Source organism: Penicillium argentinense (assembly GCF_028826775.1).
Source record: "Penicillium argentinense strain IBT 30761 chromosome Unknown utg000002l_segment0_segment0, whole genome shotgun sequence".
Lineage (NCBI taxonomy): Eukaryota > Fungi > Ascomycota > Eurotiomycetes > Eurotiales > Aspergillaceae > Penicillium > Penicillium argentinense.
In genome coordinates, this window is record NW_026622661.1 from 2,418,781 (window position 1) to 2,435,442 (window position 16,662).

At 51.1% G+C, this 16,662-nt stretch overlaps 7 protein-coding genes across 7 annotated transcripts; 3 read left to right on the forward strand and 4 right to left on the reverse strand.

The window, feature by feature from the left end:
• Nucleotides 1–445: 445 nt before the first annotated feature.
• On the forward strand, nucleotides 446–2,287 carry N7532_001737 (uncharacterized protein; the record flags this gene model as incomplete). Its single annotated transcript, XM_056614231.1, has 1 exon — nucleotides 446–2,287. One exon carries the CDS (start codon nucleotides 446–448, stop codon nucleotides 2,285–2,287), a length of 1,842 nt encoding a protein of 613 aa, XP_056479272.1.
• A 379-nt stretch (nucleotides 2,288–2,666) lies between these two features.
• N7532_001738 (glycosyltransferase family 34 protein) lies at nucleotides 2,667–3,841 on the reverse strand (the record flags this gene model as incomplete). The annotated part of the gene is made up of 4 exons (XM_056614232.1): nucleotides 2,667–2,987; nucleotides 3,011–3,212; nucleotides 3,269–3,644; nucleotides 3,721–3,841. The coding sequence occupies 4 exons, from the start codon at nucleotides 3,839–3,841 to the stop codon at nucleotides 2,667–2,669; spliced, it is 1,020 nt and encodes a 339-aa protein (XP_056479273.1).
• A 451-nt stretch (nucleotides 3,842–4,292) lies between these two features.
• On the reverse strand, nucleotides 4,293–6,586 carry N7532_001739 (alpha-galactosidase; the record flags this gene model as incomplete). Its single annotated transcript, XM_056614233.1, is given in 3 exon segments — nucleotides 4,293–4,472; nucleotides 4,490–5,834; nucleotides 5,898–6,586. The coding sequence occupies 3 exon segments, from the start codon at nucleotides 6,584–6,586 to the stop codon at nucleotides 4,293–4,295; spliced, it is 2,214 nt and encodes a 737-aa protein (XP_056479274.1).
• A 2,397-nt stretch (nucleotides 6,587–8,983) lies between these two features.
• N7532_001740 (kinesin light chain 3) lies at nucleotides 8,984–10,597 on the reverse strand (the record flags this gene model as incomplete). The annotated part of the gene is made up of 1 exon (XM_056614234.1): nucleotides 8,984–10,597. The coding sequence occupies one exon, from the start codon at nucleotides 10,595–10,597 to the stop codon at nucleotides 8,984–8,986; it is 1,614 nt and encodes a 537-aa protein (XP_056479275.1).
• Nucleotides 10,598–11,095: 498 nt separating this feature from the next.
• On the forward strand, nucleotides 11,096–12,428 carry N7532_001741 (uncharacterized protein; the record flags this gene model as incomplete). The annotated part of the gene is made up of 4 exons (XM_056614235.1): nucleotides 11,096–11,380; nucleotides 11,437–11,520; nucleotides 11,578–12,332; nucleotides 12,392–12,428. 4 exons carry the CDS (start codon nucleotides 11,096–11,098, stop codon nucleotides 12,426–12,428), a joined length of 1,161 nt encoding a protein of 386 aa, XP_056479276.1.
• Nucleotides 12,429–12,609: 181 nt separating this feature from the next.
• Nucleotides 12,610–13,869, reverse strand: N7532_001742 (uncharacterized protein; the record flags this gene model as incomplete). Its single annotated transcript, XM_056614236.1, has 3 exons — nucleotides 12,610–12,682; nucleotides 12,743–13,587; nucleotides 13,651–13,869. The coding sequence occupies 3 exons, from the start codon at nucleotides 13,867–13,869 to the stop codon at nucleotides 12,610–12,612; spliced, it is 1,137 nt and encodes a 378-aa protein (XP_056479277.1).
• A 509-nt stretch (nucleotides 13,870–14,378) lies between these two features.
• Nucleotides 14,379–15,874, forward strand: N7532_001743 (uncharacterized protein; the record flags this gene model as incomplete). The annotated part of the gene is made up of 3 exons (XM_056614237.1): nucleotides 14,379–14,984; nucleotides 15,047–15,765; nucleotides 15,823–15,874. The coding sequence occupies 3 exons, from the start codon at nucleotides 14,379–14,381 to the stop codon at nucleotides 15,872–15,874; spliced, it is 1,377 nt and encodes a 458-aa protein (XP_056479278.1).
• Between the last annotated feature and the right edge of the window lie 788 nt (nucleotides 15,875–16,662).

Consider the following 16,662-nt stretch of genomic DNA (forward strand, 5'->3'; position numbering starts at 1 on the left):
GCATTGCCGGGCTCATAACCTGTTGATTTATAGTGATGCTTCAGTGTTCATGTTGTTTAGGGGAGTTGATTGTGTTAGATACAGGTAGACTGGTGAACAGGTATATAGGCATGCACGTGATCCCAGCCCCCATGATTATCCCAGTAACCGTGATATTTCAACAGGGATCACGTGCATGCCTATATATCTGTTCACCAGTCTACCTGTATCTAACACAATCAACTCCCCTCAACAACATGAACACTGAAGCATCACTTATAAATCAACACCCATGATGGGTTGGGTTGGGTTGGGTTGGGTCATGGGTTTTTTGGGTTCTGCCGAAGTCTATGGATGACTCAGCAGGGCTGCAATGAAAAAAAAGCTGGCCCGCCACGACGACTGCGCTAGCGAAAGGCCTAAAGGGGCTTTTAGGACCGACAACGACTTCCAATTATATTTTAGCATGGCTTTCGAGCGCCCCCTACCCATCTCCGGGGTCTGGGAGAACCCCGATGCCTACATCGAGGCCCTTCTCTCCTTCTCCACCAAGTCCGTACTCTTCATGAATTTGTGCGGTGGCGTGCATATGGTGGATTTTCTGACTCGCGAGCCTGATGTCTATACAACACTCCTGCCAGAAAACTGGAGGAAATTCTTCGATCAACATGATGTCCAGGATATCATCCATCTACTACTACGGGAGGATATTGAACACTTGCGCGACACTAACAAGTCTGCCGGAGAGGAAAGCAGCCATACTTGGAATGGAGGCGCTTTTCCTCCCCAGAGCCTCTTGGATTACATTTTCAACGTTCGTCACTTATCGCTTGGCCGAGAATTCTCAAGGTCATCTTTAAAGGACATCGAGTTACCGAAGCAAGTTGCCATGCGCATGAACAAGAAGAAAGTACACGAGGTTGAGTGCTTTTCGCAGTATGTCGGAACCCTATCAGACACCGTTCATGAAAGGCGAGGGGAGCGAGTCTCCCATATAGTGGACTTTGGGTCTGGTCAGAATTACCTTGGCCGGACGTTGGCTAGCTCGCCTTATCATAAGCATATCATCGCTATTGAGCGAAAGCATCAGTACATCGACGGTGCTAAGGGCATGGATATTCGGGCCAAATTGGCAAAGGATCCGAAGGCTATATATGCGACGAAAGATAAAAAGGTGTGCGATGATTGTAATGAGACTTCGGGGGTGAATACCCCAGGAAGCCCTCAATCAACATCAGAAGGTTCACCGACCTCGGAGGATGTTCCTCTTGCCAACATCCTGGGCCAAGTCAGCATTGAATCAGACGACCTCGGCTCCGATGATAAGAACGCCCCTCAGGAAAGTTCATTGAAGGCGAAAATTGAAACACGCGGTACCCTTAGCTACGTTGAGCATGAAATCTCAGACGGCTACCTGCAGCCCATTATCGACCACATCGTCAACCCTTCCCACTCCAGACCGCTGGTCGAGGAAGGAAAGGAAGTAAGCGATGGCAAATTGATGGTCGTCTCCCTGCACTCCTGTGGAAACCTAGTTCATCACGGCCTACGATCCTTGGTTCTAAACCCCTCGATTGCGGCCGTTGCCATGATCGGCTGCTGCTACAATTTGTTGACCGAACGGCTTGGTCCCGCCACGACCGATCTCCCTGTACTTCAATCTCTTCACCCTCGACTAGAAGAGAGCGGAAAATCCTACGACCCACACGGATTCCCCATGTCGAAGTACTACGAGGATTACCGAAGTCCCGGCGCAACGACAGGCATGAAGCTGAATGTCACTGCCCGCGCATTGGCTATGCAAGCTCCCTACAACTGGAAATACGACGATAGTGAAGTGTCATTCACCCGACATTTCTTCCGTGCTCTTTTGCAGAGGATCCTCGTTGATCGAGATGTTCTTCCTAAGCCTTCCGGTGCGACTCAGTCAGATACCAAGGCCGATTCAATCATCCTCGGAAAATTACCCAAAGCAGCTTTCAAGTCCTTTAATGCGTATTTCCGTGCTGCCACGACCAAAATGATCCGAGACCCTGTCTTTGGGTCCCTGGTGCAGGAGAATCTGACTGGCATGACGGATGAGGACATTCACCACTACGAGACTGAGTTTTCCCATGTGAGGAAACATATCAGTGTCATGTGGAGCTTGATGGCATTTAGTTCGCAGCTTATCGAGTCTATTATTGTTGTGGATCGATGGCAGTTCCTCCGTGAACAGGACTGCGTCAAAGATTGTTGGGTTAAGCCGTTGTTCGACTACGGTGAAAGTCCACGGAACCTGGCAGTCATGGGACTCAAGAAGGCATGAGTGATGGGAACCGAGGGAATAGTGCCAATTTCCATCCGAGTGTCTACAAAGCGGACTCCTGAGGCTCCTCTATTGTCGCCTTGAATGGGCACCACATGGAAAGGTCAAAGACATGGCCTAGATCTCCTCTCTACAAGGGCTTCCGAGATGACGTTCGATCGTACGATCTAAAGCATGAGACAATTTGGATGTCATTCCGCTTGGATGAAGGCCATTGTCAAGACCCCTTCATGCGCCGGATGTGCTTGCTGTATTCTCCAGGGGACCATGTCGGTGAAGACTTTTGCTATAAAGAGACCTAGAAAGAGAATTCTGGTTGTTCTTGCAGTGTTCGACGACCAGAAGGTCTGTCCAGAAATTAATCTTCATTGGAGTGCGGCTATGGCTCTCTATGTCTTTGCCAGAACCGAGCCGTCTCATTTGTATAGCCAGTTTCTTCCACAGGAGCACTCCAATCCGGTCGCTCCTCTGCTGAGATCTTAATATAAGCACCCATGACAGGCTCTCGGGCCTCACCCGGGACACCAGCAAAATGAACCAGGAGATCTCCAGGGTGCACGATCATATCGGCCGGCAGGCCCTCTGTAATTGGCAATTCGCCATTATCCGACCTCTTGTAGGGATTGAACCATCTTGATGGACAATATACCACGCCACGCGAAAACTCCTCATTTTCCTCGAGAACGTGCGTCAGGGCAGACTGGTCCCGCCAGGGAGATCCACGTCCGGGTTCATGAGGGGCCATGCGAGAACGGCATTGAGCAGGTTCACGGACTGGGGGTGGACGCGGATGAAGAAGTTTCCGTTGTTGATTCCGTTCCAGTCTCTCGATAGCAAGACGTTGACATCTGCTAGGTCTGGGGGTGGGAGGAAGATTTCCAGTGGCAGGTTGAGATTCATCAGTACCGTGTCTCCGTCAAACCAACTAAAATCAATTATTAGCCCAGTATTGAATAGTGATTTTCGCATTGATGTCCCTACAAAAGCCATTGTAGTCGCTCGCCCTCTGGCTTCTCTAGTTCCTCCACGATTGTTGTCAGGAGCTTCAGAGGCTTGTTCCAGACTCCGTCGCCTTCGAGCACCTTTTGGCGAAGAACGAACATCGGGTAGTTATGTCGGTGGGCATGTTCTTCGTGTGATTCCAGCGCTCTGTAGAAGACCATCAAATCACCGTAAACCATGGACACTTTCCCAACAACCGGTTGCGGAGTTGCGGTCGGTACGCTTGATGTGGTCGTCGTGGCTATCGCAGACGACGTAGTTGTGTTCGATTCGATGTGTACGGCTGATGCGGTGGGAACGGAGGGTGCAGACGGCATCACGGCGGGTTGCGAAGAGAGGCTAACATTCTTCAAGGCTATAGATATCGTCAGTATCAGCGATGCCTGTTTGGGACGCCGCAGTGCGACTCGGTGATGTGAAACGAAACATACAGTAATTCGAGAGCATCGACAGCAGGCTCAGAACCCCCAAAATCCCAAACAAAGCCAGCGCCACGTGCGACGCCGGTCGCAGCAGATTGCCATAGCCCTGGCTATGCAGAATGTTCACCATGGTGGGCGGCTTAACGTCTGGACATGACTCGGAGATCGGAGGTGAAGCTCGCGACGCCGCACTTGGGGCCGAGCGGAATCGCTTAGGGGCCAGGAATTATGTCATGAAATTCGCTCCTGTTAAAGTCCACTAAAGCAATCGCTAAAATTGAACTGAGCGATCGGCAAGGTACTAGCGCGGCTCGTGGGGCTGATGTGGATGTTGTGAACGAACGGGTTCGGGCGGATTTTGATTACAATGGGCGACTAGCGCGAGGTCTTGGGAAAATATTGGGGGCCATTTCGAACATATGGCTTTGTTGATTGTCCATGCTGCTATACCCATAAAATCAGGCAAGATGTACAAAAGGTTAAAGGAAGCAAAAATGAGCATGTTATGGATATAGGGTAATTTTAAGGTCAATTGCCCCATGTAGTGTGAATGAAAAAACATAGTTCCCCAACGCAAGATCTTATTGCTTCTCAAAGAAAACAACCTTGCTCCCATAATCCGTCGCAATAGGGAACTGCAAGCCGATCTTCATCAAAACAGAACCGGAGTACGTCGCATTTCCATCCACGCTGTATGTCGCCTTCGGATCCAGGCCTTGCAACTTAACCCACGGGGCAGCATGATTGATGTTAGGGTTAATCTGGAAGTAAAAAGAACAGCCTGCTTGCCGTCCTCCGAAAGGAACTGGACAGCCGGCCAGTTGGACTCTTCCGGCAGATTGAGACGGTACATGTCACCCGTCAAAATTATCGGATTAACCTTCTCAGCAAGCTCAATGAGAGCAGGAAGAGCGGCTTTGTCATCCGCCGGTATGTCGGCGGGGTCCAGTTCGAGACCGAAGGAGCCGCCCATCATCGCGACGTGTCCGCGGAAGTCGACTGGGAGAGTGCGACCAGTTTGTTGGTTTGGTACGGCCGAAAGATGCGCGCCCATTGCGCTGGGCGGGTAGGCGAGAGAAGTGCCCATTTGGATCGTAATGCGCTCCACGGCATCGGTATCATCGGAGGTCCAGATCTGAGGGAAGTACTGGAGGACACCCGGGTCGAAGCGGCCGCCGCCAGAAGCACATCCCTCCCAGAGCACGTCAGGGAAGCGCGTGGTCAGGGCGTCGAAGACATGGTACATTCCAAGCATGTATTCGTGGTCCGTGGATGGGGAGGGCATCTCGTGGATTCCTCGATTGTTATCCCACTTGACGTAGCTGATGTTGGCGCTGTTGAGGATGTTGGAGACAGCATCAATAATGAACTCCTGAACTTCTGGGAGAGCCACATTGAGGACAAGTTGGTTGCGTGTTTCCGTGCGAGGGTATTTGCCCGCGTGCACCGCCCATTCCGGGTGCTCGTGGTAGAGAGTGGAGTTAGGATTAACCATCTCAGGCTCAAACCAGAGGCCAAAGCGCAGGTTGGTTGATGTGTTGGCTGCTTTGAGAGCTGTGATGCTGTTCACGGTGTGCGCCAAACCGTCAGGGAATCGTCGAGGATTCGGAACCCAGTCGCCCAGGCCGGCATCGTCTGAGACACGAGGATACTTGTCGCCGAACCAGCCGTCATCTAGAACAAACATTTTGATTCCAAGATCAGCAGATTCCTTGGCCAGTTCATAGATGGTAGACTCGTTGTAAGTGGAGCCGAGTCCTTCCCAGCTGTTCAGGAGAGCGGGTCGGTCAGCCATAGCAAACTTGCTCTTGATTAGGTTCTTGCGGTAGAGACGATGAAGCGAGCGAGACATTCCACCAATTCCGCTGTCAGAATAAACAGCGACACATTCAGGAGAGGTCAGGGTTTCGCCTGGACCAAGCGACCACGAGAGCTGGCTCGGGTTGAGGCCTACCAGAGCGCGTGTCAATCCTTGGGAACCTTTCTCGACATCGATAGAGAATGATCCCGAGTAGACGAGCGAGAAACCCCAGACTTCACCGCTAGACTCGGTACTGGCTGGGTCCATGATGGCAAGGAATGGGTTGTGGAGGTGGGAGGAGTATCCAACACTGCTCTCAAAACTGTGATTGGTTCATTGTGTTAGCGATTCAAGTCTCTCTAGCTTAAGGACTGGAGCAGCTTACCCCTGTGTTCCATATTCAACCTTTCGCCTCTCACGATGCGCCTCTCGTGCCCAATCTCCACGAAGACTGATCATGTCGAGATTCTCATACGGAAAGTCCACACTGATACTTGCCAGCGATTCAACCGTGATGTTGGCCTCGCCCTGGTTCGTGATGCTTGCACTGCGCACAATTGCATTGTACTTGGGGAAGATCGAGTATGACAGGTCCGCAGCGACGGAGCTATAGTTGTCGTAGAGGTGAACGATCAGTGTCGACACCTCGTCCTCGGTACCGAACGTGGCTGGCAGACCGGGCAGTTCCGGCTTGCCGTGCTTGACTGTATGTGATTGATATTGCAGGTCTGAGACCGTGTATCCTTCCGATTGACGAATCCTAACTGCTGGCTTTCGGAAGTCCCCTCGGCCTTGGTCAGGGAATTCTCGTCGGACGCGTCCGATCGTATTGACCCAGCCGTTGACCGTGTCAGGAATTTCGGTTGGAATGTCTCCCGTGACGCTAGCACCAAAGTGATCCGACAGCAGGTCGCCGGTAGTGTTGTCGACATGGAAGCGGTACGACACGTTGTCACCATTCAGCTCAAAAGCGCTGCCATCAGCAGTGATAGCTATCGCACCTAAGGCGTTAGCGTATGTTGCTGCTGAAGTGGTTTCGGAATGAAGAGTACCATTTGCAGAGTCTGCACCCATCACAAAGGAATTGTGACTGAGAAAAGCTGCAAGGCTGGCGAAAGCCGCCACCTTGGGAGTCAAGAGAGGCATCCTATTCTCTATACTGCTTTTTCTCGCCTAAAAAGAGGATTGGAGGACAAATTCAAGCCAAAGTCCGGTCCTTTCGCGGCCTTATATATCCCAAGCCCCGTGGGGAATGTGGAAAGTAGCATCCGGATCCGGAGAAAGCAACCAATTGGCGTCAATGAGCCCCGACGGCTTCATTTCTGCAGAAGTCTGCTTCTGCCGCATCGTGCTAGCTTGGAGACTCGGGGTTTGCGGAGAGCCTTGCGGGGTGGAGTGCGGAGTCTCTCCGGGGACTGCGCCTGCAGTGTGCTGGCGGCGGTTTTGATGCCGTCTCATTGGCTCACCGCCCGCCAATTCCGCCGCCTTCGCGACGCCAAGAAGTCATGGCCTGTTCGCTTTGCGACGCAATGATGCTGATCGCATCAGAGCGTATGGGATTGTGCTCGATACTACTTTTTCGGCAACTGTCGGCTAATAGGAAGTATCCAGTATGGAAGAGCGATTTTCCAGTTGAGATTTGCCAGTTGTTGACTTATTTTGAGCTGTACATTGACATGAATGAGTGTGGGTTGCTGCACTGGCATAATAATACTCAGTAGTGTACTCTCCAATGTTTTTTCAAACATGCACAGATGAACTTGACTTAAAGATTCAGCTACCCCTATACTTGCTGTTCCAACGAGATCTTTCGACCGTCCGATTTAAACGGTAGAGTATGACAGACACTGCAAGACTTGGAGATCAAAATTGTTTGCGCTATTTTAGCGACGACAATTAGGCGATACTTGACACGCCTGGCATTGAAAAGTGAATCATAAGTAACGCACTGGATGATATAGATCAACAGGGCCAGTGGTATTCGATAGTTCGAGCGTGAACGAAAAGTAAACCAGGAATGTTCAAGAAGGGGACCTCAGGAAAGCCCAGACTTGCGTGTATGGTCCTTCTTCCCATCGTCAACTGCCCCGTAGCAATTCTCGTGGTTAAGCTGATACCGTTGTGTGTTTAAATTGTCATGAGCCGTTGATTATGCCATGGTTACTGATCATGTGGAAAGAATGAGGACCGATCTTCGAACAATGTCGCCAGCGTTCGTCGTCTCACAAGTGATCAAAGGACTAGCTGTGTCAAAGTCGGGAGTGATGTGGGTAAATATTGTAAATATTGTCGACTGATCGCATAGGTCGATTGATTCTGGAAGATCAGATATCGATGCAGGGTCTGGTGCTGTCTTACTCCTTACTGAACTCGGTTTTATCACTCGGTTCCGATTTCGTTTCGAATCCGCCAACAGCCACGGCATGCCGTGCACGAAGGCCTAGACCATGCTGAGAAACATCACGACAACGCAGAAAATGAGAACCTTGTAATGCATCGGGCACGAGAATCGGCATGGATTCCAGCCCAGACCGAATGGACATGGGCATTCGCATGCTGGCATGTCAAGGTAAAAGCTCCTTCCGTTTGGGCAGGCTATGGTGATTGGATGTGTGTGGATATTAGGACAGCTTTGAAATGAGAGAAGGAAAGAGAAGGTGCCGTCAGAGAAAGTTACTGATCACGTGTGGCATCAGTGTGCCTTCCTTTTGGTGACCTGCGAACAATTATGCCAGTGCTCTCAGCTATAATATGAATACTGCAAGCTTGCCCAAGAAACAAAATTAGTGGCGGTAGGAAAAATAGGGTCGTAGGATGTAATGAGGGGTCCATCGTCTCTTTGAGGATGGTAGCGCTAGTTGCATTTTAGTTGAAGGGGAAAGAATTGCTTCGATGATGCCATAAGATACATTCTTACTTCTTCATAATTCAATCATTTTATTTTTTCGAGATTACACCTTTTATAGTAGTTTCGAGGATACATAACGGCGGGATTGTGATATGGCCAATATGCGAGGGCCAGCGAATCTTGCGCTGGATTTTAAACTGACTTGATTCGCTCTTTTCTTCTTTTCTTCAATTAATTCATCCTATCTTTTTGGATTGGTAATAACCCTTGACCAAAGCGACTTTTAATAGCGGTCATATCTCAATGTCGGTACGACAGGCGCCATGACTTCGTGTATTGATCCATCTGACTTTTGGCTCCCCAAACGATCGGGAAGTTGAAATGATTCCAATCAAATTATGTCTCTTTCTCTCTACAAATTTCCTCTCCGATTGCCGGCGTTGGTCTCTCTCATCACATCTAGTAATTCTTGGCAAGGAGGCTGTGCGAGGCAGTGCCGCCCAAAACTGCAGCATGACTGGCCCACAAGCGCCCAATACGCAAGGAAGAAAGCAGTTGGCTTGACATATTTCATTAATCATCAATCTGGAAAGCTATGACCCAGGCACCGGCTCCAAATAGGTCTAATTCGACATCATCGCTGCATTCCGATCCGCCACCTCAACCCACGAAATCCGCTTCAAATCCTCAAACGCTGCAACTGTATCCGGATGATCTTTTCCCAATACTTTCTCTCGCTGTGAGTAAACGCTCTCAGCAAGGTCACCTGCTCGATCCCATCTCCCCTGTGATTGGTAGATGTATGCCAGGTTCGATACAACGCTTAATGTATACGGGTGCTCTTCACCCAATGACTTCTTCATCGACTCCGCCACTTGCGCTGTCAATTTCGCTGCAGAATCCATCTGTCCGTCGACTTGGTACGTCACTGCTAAATCTGCTAGGGCGATCAACGTTTGGGGACTTTCGTCGCCTAGTACCTCCCGCATAATACCCGATGTTCGTTCACCGAGCTCCTTGGCTTCGTCTAGTCGCCCAAGGCCTCGACAGGTGGATGCAAGGTTCCCCAAAGACATTAGGGTTTGTGGATGTCTTATTCCTAGGGTCATTTCGCAGATTTTCACCGCTTCGCGATCGAGACCCTCCGCCTCGGTCCAATTACACTGATTGCGATAGTTTGCCGCCAAATTGGAGATCGACGTGAGCGTCAACGGATGCTCTGATCCCAGAGATTGTCTCCGGGCTGACAGGACCTCTCGGTCCAAAGCCTCCGCCAAAGCAAAGCGTCCGTCGTCTCGATAGTTCGATGCCAGGTTGGATTTCATGGTCAACATTGAAGGGTCTGTTGCGTCGAGCACGTTTTCCGCTCGCCCCACCAGCTCGCGGCTGATTGCCTCTGCTTCCTGGTAACGACCTTCCTCTGCGTACGAGGTCGCCAGGTTCGACATCGAGGCAAGTGTTGAGCGGTGTTCTTCGCCGAGAGTTTGTGCTTTCAACTCCACGACTCGTGCATCCATTATTCGGGCTTCTTCGAGTCGACCTTGCCCTCGATGGGCCGATGCGAGGTTTGACATTGATGCCAGTGTTTGGGGGTGGTCCTCCCCATATTTCCTCCTTCTGAGGCTCGTGACTTCGGTACTGAGGACAGCAGCTGCATCGTACTGGCCCATGCCACAGTATGTGGACGCAAGACTGTTCATCGCGCTTAGGGTTTTCGGGTCTTCTGGCCCGTTGCGGGCTGTGTAAACGTCGCACATCAGCGATGCCAGATCGCATGCAGCTGCCCACTTGCCATGATGAAGATGAGTCTTGAGCAAGGCGTCGAGGGCGTCGAGTGGATCAGGCGGCGAGTTATTTTCGTCGCTAGTTGCAGATGGCGTGGTCTCTCTTTCAGATACAATCCGTTCCAGTTCTGCAGCGTCCTCAACCCATCCTCGGGCTCTATATCTCTCCGCAAGGCTACTGACCCTATGCCGAAGTGAAGGGGGTTCGTCCATGTATCGCAGTCCAGACGGGGCGCCTTTCATGTGCAAATCAGCCCAGCTCAGTTGGACCGACACCACGACAGTGTCTCCTCTCGCACCTTTGGACTCGTTCAGGGGTTCGCTTCGCTCACGTCGCTCTGGTCTGCAGAAAGAGGAGTGTCGTGCCGGGGATTTCGCGTAAGACGATGGTGAAAGAGTAATCGGAGCCGAAAGTCTCGGTGACATCTGCCAAGGTGGGATGCGTCCCGCCATTCGATGTGGGACAACTAGCGCGAGCAGTTCGGCGGATGTTTTTCATTCGCAGATGCGGGCTGCTGGCGTGGGTGTTTGTATCGTTCGGACTTTGCGGGCTGTTGGGCCCGTCCGTTCCCACTGGCAGGAATGGTTTCAGCCACTGTAAGGGCTGCTGTATCCTGCACCTGCAGGAGCACCGCGTTGCCATCGTCACGATGTGTGCTGGGCTATTGCTCTGGCGGAATTTTGCTGCCTGGATTTGAGGGGTGGGTTCGGCCGGAGTCAGCCCTATCACACCGGCTCCATTGTGGTGGGCCACGTACGGCGCTAGTAATAAGGCTGAACGCCCCAAAATTACCGCAGGAAGCGTACGATACCAGACTCGGGGACTCTGGAGAGTAATCAGGTATGATACTGTACACACGCGAGGTTGTGAAACCCCTCAAGACCGCTTGACCCTTTTGCATCCTCTCTTTCCCCTAACGGACGCATTGCTGAGTCCCTCTGTTGAATACCATGGCGACCAGCGATCGATGGCCGGGACTATCTGAGCTGACCCAGCTGCCGGTGCAGGCTGGGCTGAGCTCCAATACCAAGCAGCCCGTGATGTATCTGCTTCCACTGGCCGGCGCGGCGCGATTGTTTCAGTGGAATTCGGCGATTGTGCTGGTGGTCAACCTGGTCGCAATCGTTTTTCTATCAGACATCATTTCTTCTACGTCGGATGAGCTAGCGGACTCGTTAGGCCATTTGCAGGGTGCTCTGATAGGTGCGACACTGGGAAACACTGTTGAGTTGACCGTTGGTGTCTCTCCTCTTTTCTATACTTGGCATCATACTGACAGATCGTGGTTTAGTCTGGTATCCTCGCTCTGTTGCATGGTGACATTATCTTTGCACAGTCTGTGATGGTCGGTAGCATCTTATCAGATATTCTTCTGGTGGGCATCTCTTGTCGTTTTCGAAAACGAATATCGGATACTGACTTTCCCCGGCAGATCTTCGGCTTTTGCCTTGTCACGGCCTCCTACAACAAACAGATCCTTGAGTTCAATGGCCATATGGCCAAGACTCTATCATCACTTATGATGATCACCGCAGTGACAATGCTTCTTCCGACTGCTTTGTACTCCACATTCCCGGTGTCTCAAATTGATGACAGTGTCTTGTCCTTTTCCCGCGGCACCTCTTTCGTTCTATTTTTACTCTACGGGGGTTATCTGTACTTCCACATGGGAAGCCACAAGCATCTCTTCATTAAAGAGGACGATTACGCTCGGACGAGCGAAGAAGACAGCTCTGAGCACGCCAAATCACAGCAAATACAGTCTGATACCAGCATCTTCGCCCCATCCATGCGACTCGCCGCCGCAGTCGCAGCCACCGTCTTCTGCACAGAGCTGATCTTCGAAGGCGTAGACGACATGATAGCGTCCATGGGCTTCAGCCGTGTCTTCATTGCAGTCATTCTCATCCCGATCGCGAGTAACAGCACGGAAGGCACGGCAGTCATTGCTTCAGCGCTCAGCGGTGACACCGATTCTGCGATTCGCGTGATTGTGGACAGTCTCCTCCAAATCGGTCTCTTTGTCATTCCTTTGCTGGTCATGATTGGATGGTTTATACACGAGCCGATGACTCTTTATTATGACCCGTTTCAATCTGGTGTCATGTTCTTGGCTGTGCTGGTCGTCAATCATCTTCTTCGGGATGGACAGTATGCGTATATTCATGGCGCGATGTTGATTGCATTGTAAGGGCGGCACTCTTCGAGCTACATGTGTTGGCCTCCGAAAGCTAACATGACTATAGGTATGGCAGCCTGGTAGTCGCTTTCTATGCGCGCTAGAGACAAATCGAACTTATTATTGTACACTGGAGTCCGGGAGCTCCTAGGGCTTACTGTTTCATGCTTAACACAAGAGTCTTACTTTAATAAAAGCCTGTGTAGAACCAAAGTTTGCTACATCGACCGTCTGTGGCATCAAGGACTTGTTCAATTTTGCAGATTGGTAGCATCTGTTGTTGCATTATGGCCCGACCCAATCGACCTTCGACGATGTCTCCGGGCGTACGTAGAAAGAGAATGACATGATCAAGTACCTGTGAATGATCTCGTTAATCTCCGTTTCCCGATACAAGGAAAAGGTAGTTTGCACTTACGTTCCAATCAACATCAATCCTTCAAAGTAGTTGCTTCGCCCATCCGCAATAAGGTAAGTCATCACAACAATACTCAACAGCAGAGTGGTAGTCTCGAATTCATCGAACTTCAGCACGAGCGGTTGGCTAAAGATCCAACCAAACAGGACCAAAACGGGTGCGACCAGCATCGTGAGTCGCAAAATGGTGTTGATCACAGCGCGGATCCCACGTTCAATCTGGTCGTTGTAGCGGGACCCCTCGACGGTCGCGCGATATTTCGAAATGTTCCCGATTAGTGGCACCAGAGTAAGGACCGGGAAAGACGAATTTGTTCCCAGTGTCTTCGCAGCTCCACTAATACTGCGAACAAGTAGAAAAGCACAAGTAAGCGTGCCCGAAGATGCAGCCAGCAGAATGAATGCCGTACGGGAGCGCCCGGTGAGCGGGGGTAGCGCTTGCGGGCTCAAGGTACCGTGAGATGTTCGACGCTCTGAACCGTCATGAAATGGAGTTCCGGCAAACATATCTGCGTGAGTCCGCAGTCTGAAGAACAGAAATGTGCACAGAAGAGCGATCAGGGTAATGGCGGTGATGTGCAGTGTCATCATCGTGTCTTCGTCTGTGACATCCTTGCGAGATGACAGAGCTTCCATGGCCGTCGGGATGGCTAGCATAATGAACACTACCATCATCAGTGAAGACAGGGTGGTTGTCAGAGTGCGGTCGAATCGTAACCGATTCTTGTCATAACCCGCGAAGAACAATGCACTGCCAAGGACTAGCAACAGGTTGCAAAGGATACTGCCCAGAATGATGGACCTGGAAATTGAGGGCACACCTTGGATGATAGAACTGACTCCGATCTAAATAATTTGTTAATTCTTGAATCGCAATTCTTGGCCGTTGAAGGGAAGGCAGATGGTTACCATCAGCTCAACGCCATTCCCCAGTGTTCCTTTGAGTAGTTCATGGGTGAGTCTTCCAGAATGGACAGAAACCACATGAATACATCTTAGAATCCAGTTCATCAGAACAGCGAGAGCACCCAGGTTTAGAGCGAAAACAACGATTGCCGGTAGCTGTGATACTCCGGCCACGGTGCCTGCTATCGGCAGCAACGGGAGGAACTGTGCGGCCCTCGCCATCATGTATACCAGTGGGGAGTAGTTTTGAAGCTACAATCGAAGATGTCCTGATGATGACAGAAACAAGCTTGATCTGCCCTGAGCGGAATGTATAGCGGACCCCAGGGAATCGTCGAAGTTTCAAGGCATCGGCCACGGGAGGCACCCGCGCTGCCGTGACGAGGTAAGATTGAACCCCACTGCGTAAGATCGGCGTGCATCAGGCAACTGGCAGTGTGTAGGGATGAGTTGGCCTCTTCCTGCCTTCTCCTTTTCGCAAGCCGCGCCTGCATACATGCTGTCCCACCCACCCCCGTATTGCCCCGCCTATACCGCGTTTTACCGTTTCACCATACCATCCATACATCCATAACAGTAACGTGAGTCCCCTGGAGCTTCGCCCATTCCCTCTTCCTCCGACTCTGCTTCTAATATTAGTGATTCAAGATCCCTTTCTAGGCTCGGTTCCGCCCTATCCACCTCACTAGAGGGCATGTCTCGTGAGCCGAATCTCTCCTGGCTTGACAACTATGGAAGCTCCCTCCGCTCGATTACGGAAGCCTGCGAGACCAGACGACGATAGCATGTCCCCGTCGCCAGCTGCCGATGCAGTAACGAATGACGAACAATTTCAGCTGAAAGGCTACACGCAAGACTCGAAGGGGGAGCAACCAAGCTCCTCACCGTCGTCCCCCGCGAACAATGCACGTACTCGACCGGCCCACGATCTCTCCCTCGGGGAATCGATATGGGCTGCAGTGAAGGTGACACTGAGTGACAGCTACACGAGCTACTTGCTCCCTTTTGTATTTCTAGGAATCGTCGCAGGGAGACAACATTGGAATGACTCGTTGGTTTTCGTGCTGAACTTTTTGGCAACGCTTCCACTAGCAGCGCTCCTCTCGTTTGCGACGGAGGAGCTGGCGAAAAGCGTCGGACAACTTCTGGGAGGGTTGGTCAATGCCACATTTGGTAATGCGGTGGAAATGATTGTTTGTCTTCCCTTCTTTGCCGCCAGTGTTTACGTTCAAAGGCTGATGTGGCTTTTACAGGTCGGAATTACTGCTGTCAGTCGCGGGGAAATGAACATTGTACAGTCGAGTATGGTCGGCAGCATTCTTTCTGGAAGCCTTCTGGTCGGTCATTTCCCAATTCCTTTCTCTCAGACTTCAAATTGACTAACATTTGTTTCACGAAGATTCTCGGCTGCTGCTTAACCGCTGGCGGTCTCTCGAAAGACACTGTCGCCTTCAACGTGGACGTCAGCGGAATTCTGTCTTCCCTCATGGTCGTTGCCTCCGCCTCGCTGATCATTCCCTCCATTCTGGATTCAACGACTCCACCTTCCTGGGACGCAGTGCATGGCAGTGTCTTGAGTCTATCCCGAGCAACTTCCGCCGTCTTGCTCGTATTCTACCTCGTCTATCTCTACTTCCAGTTGAAAAGTCATGCAGATCTATTCGTCGATGATTCCGAAGAAGACGAAGAGGAAGCGAAACTCGACCCCTGGGCTGCAAGCCTTGTTTTAATTCTAGCCACCCTCGGGGTTACATTCTGCTCCGATTACCTCGTGGACAGCGTGGATGGCTTCGTCGAGGCTTGGGGCGTCAGCAGAGCCTTCATCGGACTGATCGTCGTGCCAGTCATTGGTAATGCGGGAGAATTCAACACTGCGATCACAGCAGCCATGAAGAATAATATGGACCTTGCGATCGGCGTAATTGTCGGGAGTACCCTTCAAATTGCTCTGTTTGTGAGTCCGTTTCTGGTAATGTGCGGCTGGGTTATTGGACAGCCGATGTCTCTTCGGTATAGTACATTCGAGACAGTGGTGTTCTTTTTATCGGTGATTGTGATGGACTGCTTGATTCGAGGCGGTCGTTCAAACTACTACGAGGGCTGCTTACTTATTGGAACGTGAGTGATTCGTGTTTCGCTTTGCGTTGAGATGTGGTATTAACCTCTGCTGGACAGATACCTCATCATTGCCATCGCCTTCTATATACATCCAGATAGTGCCCAATAGATTGGTGACGATTAATTTCTCGCGAAACTCATGTCATACTTCTTTATTAGCTTCGTACCACGGCCCTGAAACTAAGGGCCCAACTCAAGAGCATGTGCAAGTTGTAAATCTATTTCATCGAATTTACAAAAGTTTTGCGGGGATGCGGAGTGACCGCTCGGCATTCTCTGCTCCGCGGGGTCGGTCGGCCGGCATCCCTCCCGACTTCCTTAGCGCATCCCTGCCCCCGAGAAACATCCAAATCACGAATGAGAAAAGCCAAGGCCTGCAGAGCTTGCCGGTGAGATTGATTTGGCTGAGAGGCTATTACCAGAACTGCCACAGCTGATATCTCACAAAACATGACAGGGAGCGACGGCGAAGGTGTGAGATCCGCGCAGCGGGCGCGGCATGCACCTACTGCCATGAGCGCGGCATCACCTGCACAAGCAGCGAATCATCAATCAAACCCCAATTGGGCGGCTATAACCAGCCCTCCGTTTCTCAGGCGAATCCGATCACTCCGAGTCAATTGTCGAAGCCTGGCAATGGCTCTCTACCAGACCTAGCTTTGTGCACCGAATTGGTCCAGCTTTATTTCGACTATGTGCATGACCAATTTCACACCTTGTTCCATCAACCGAGTTTTATGGAAAGTATCAGTCGAGGTCAAACTCCACCGATCTTGCTGTATGGCATGATAGCTCTTTCGGCAAGGTCGGTCTGCTCTCCTTTCGGAGTCTGGATTGCGCTCACAAATGTCCCTCTATTTAGGTTCTCGAAAAATCCCTTCTTCTCCCAAATCAACC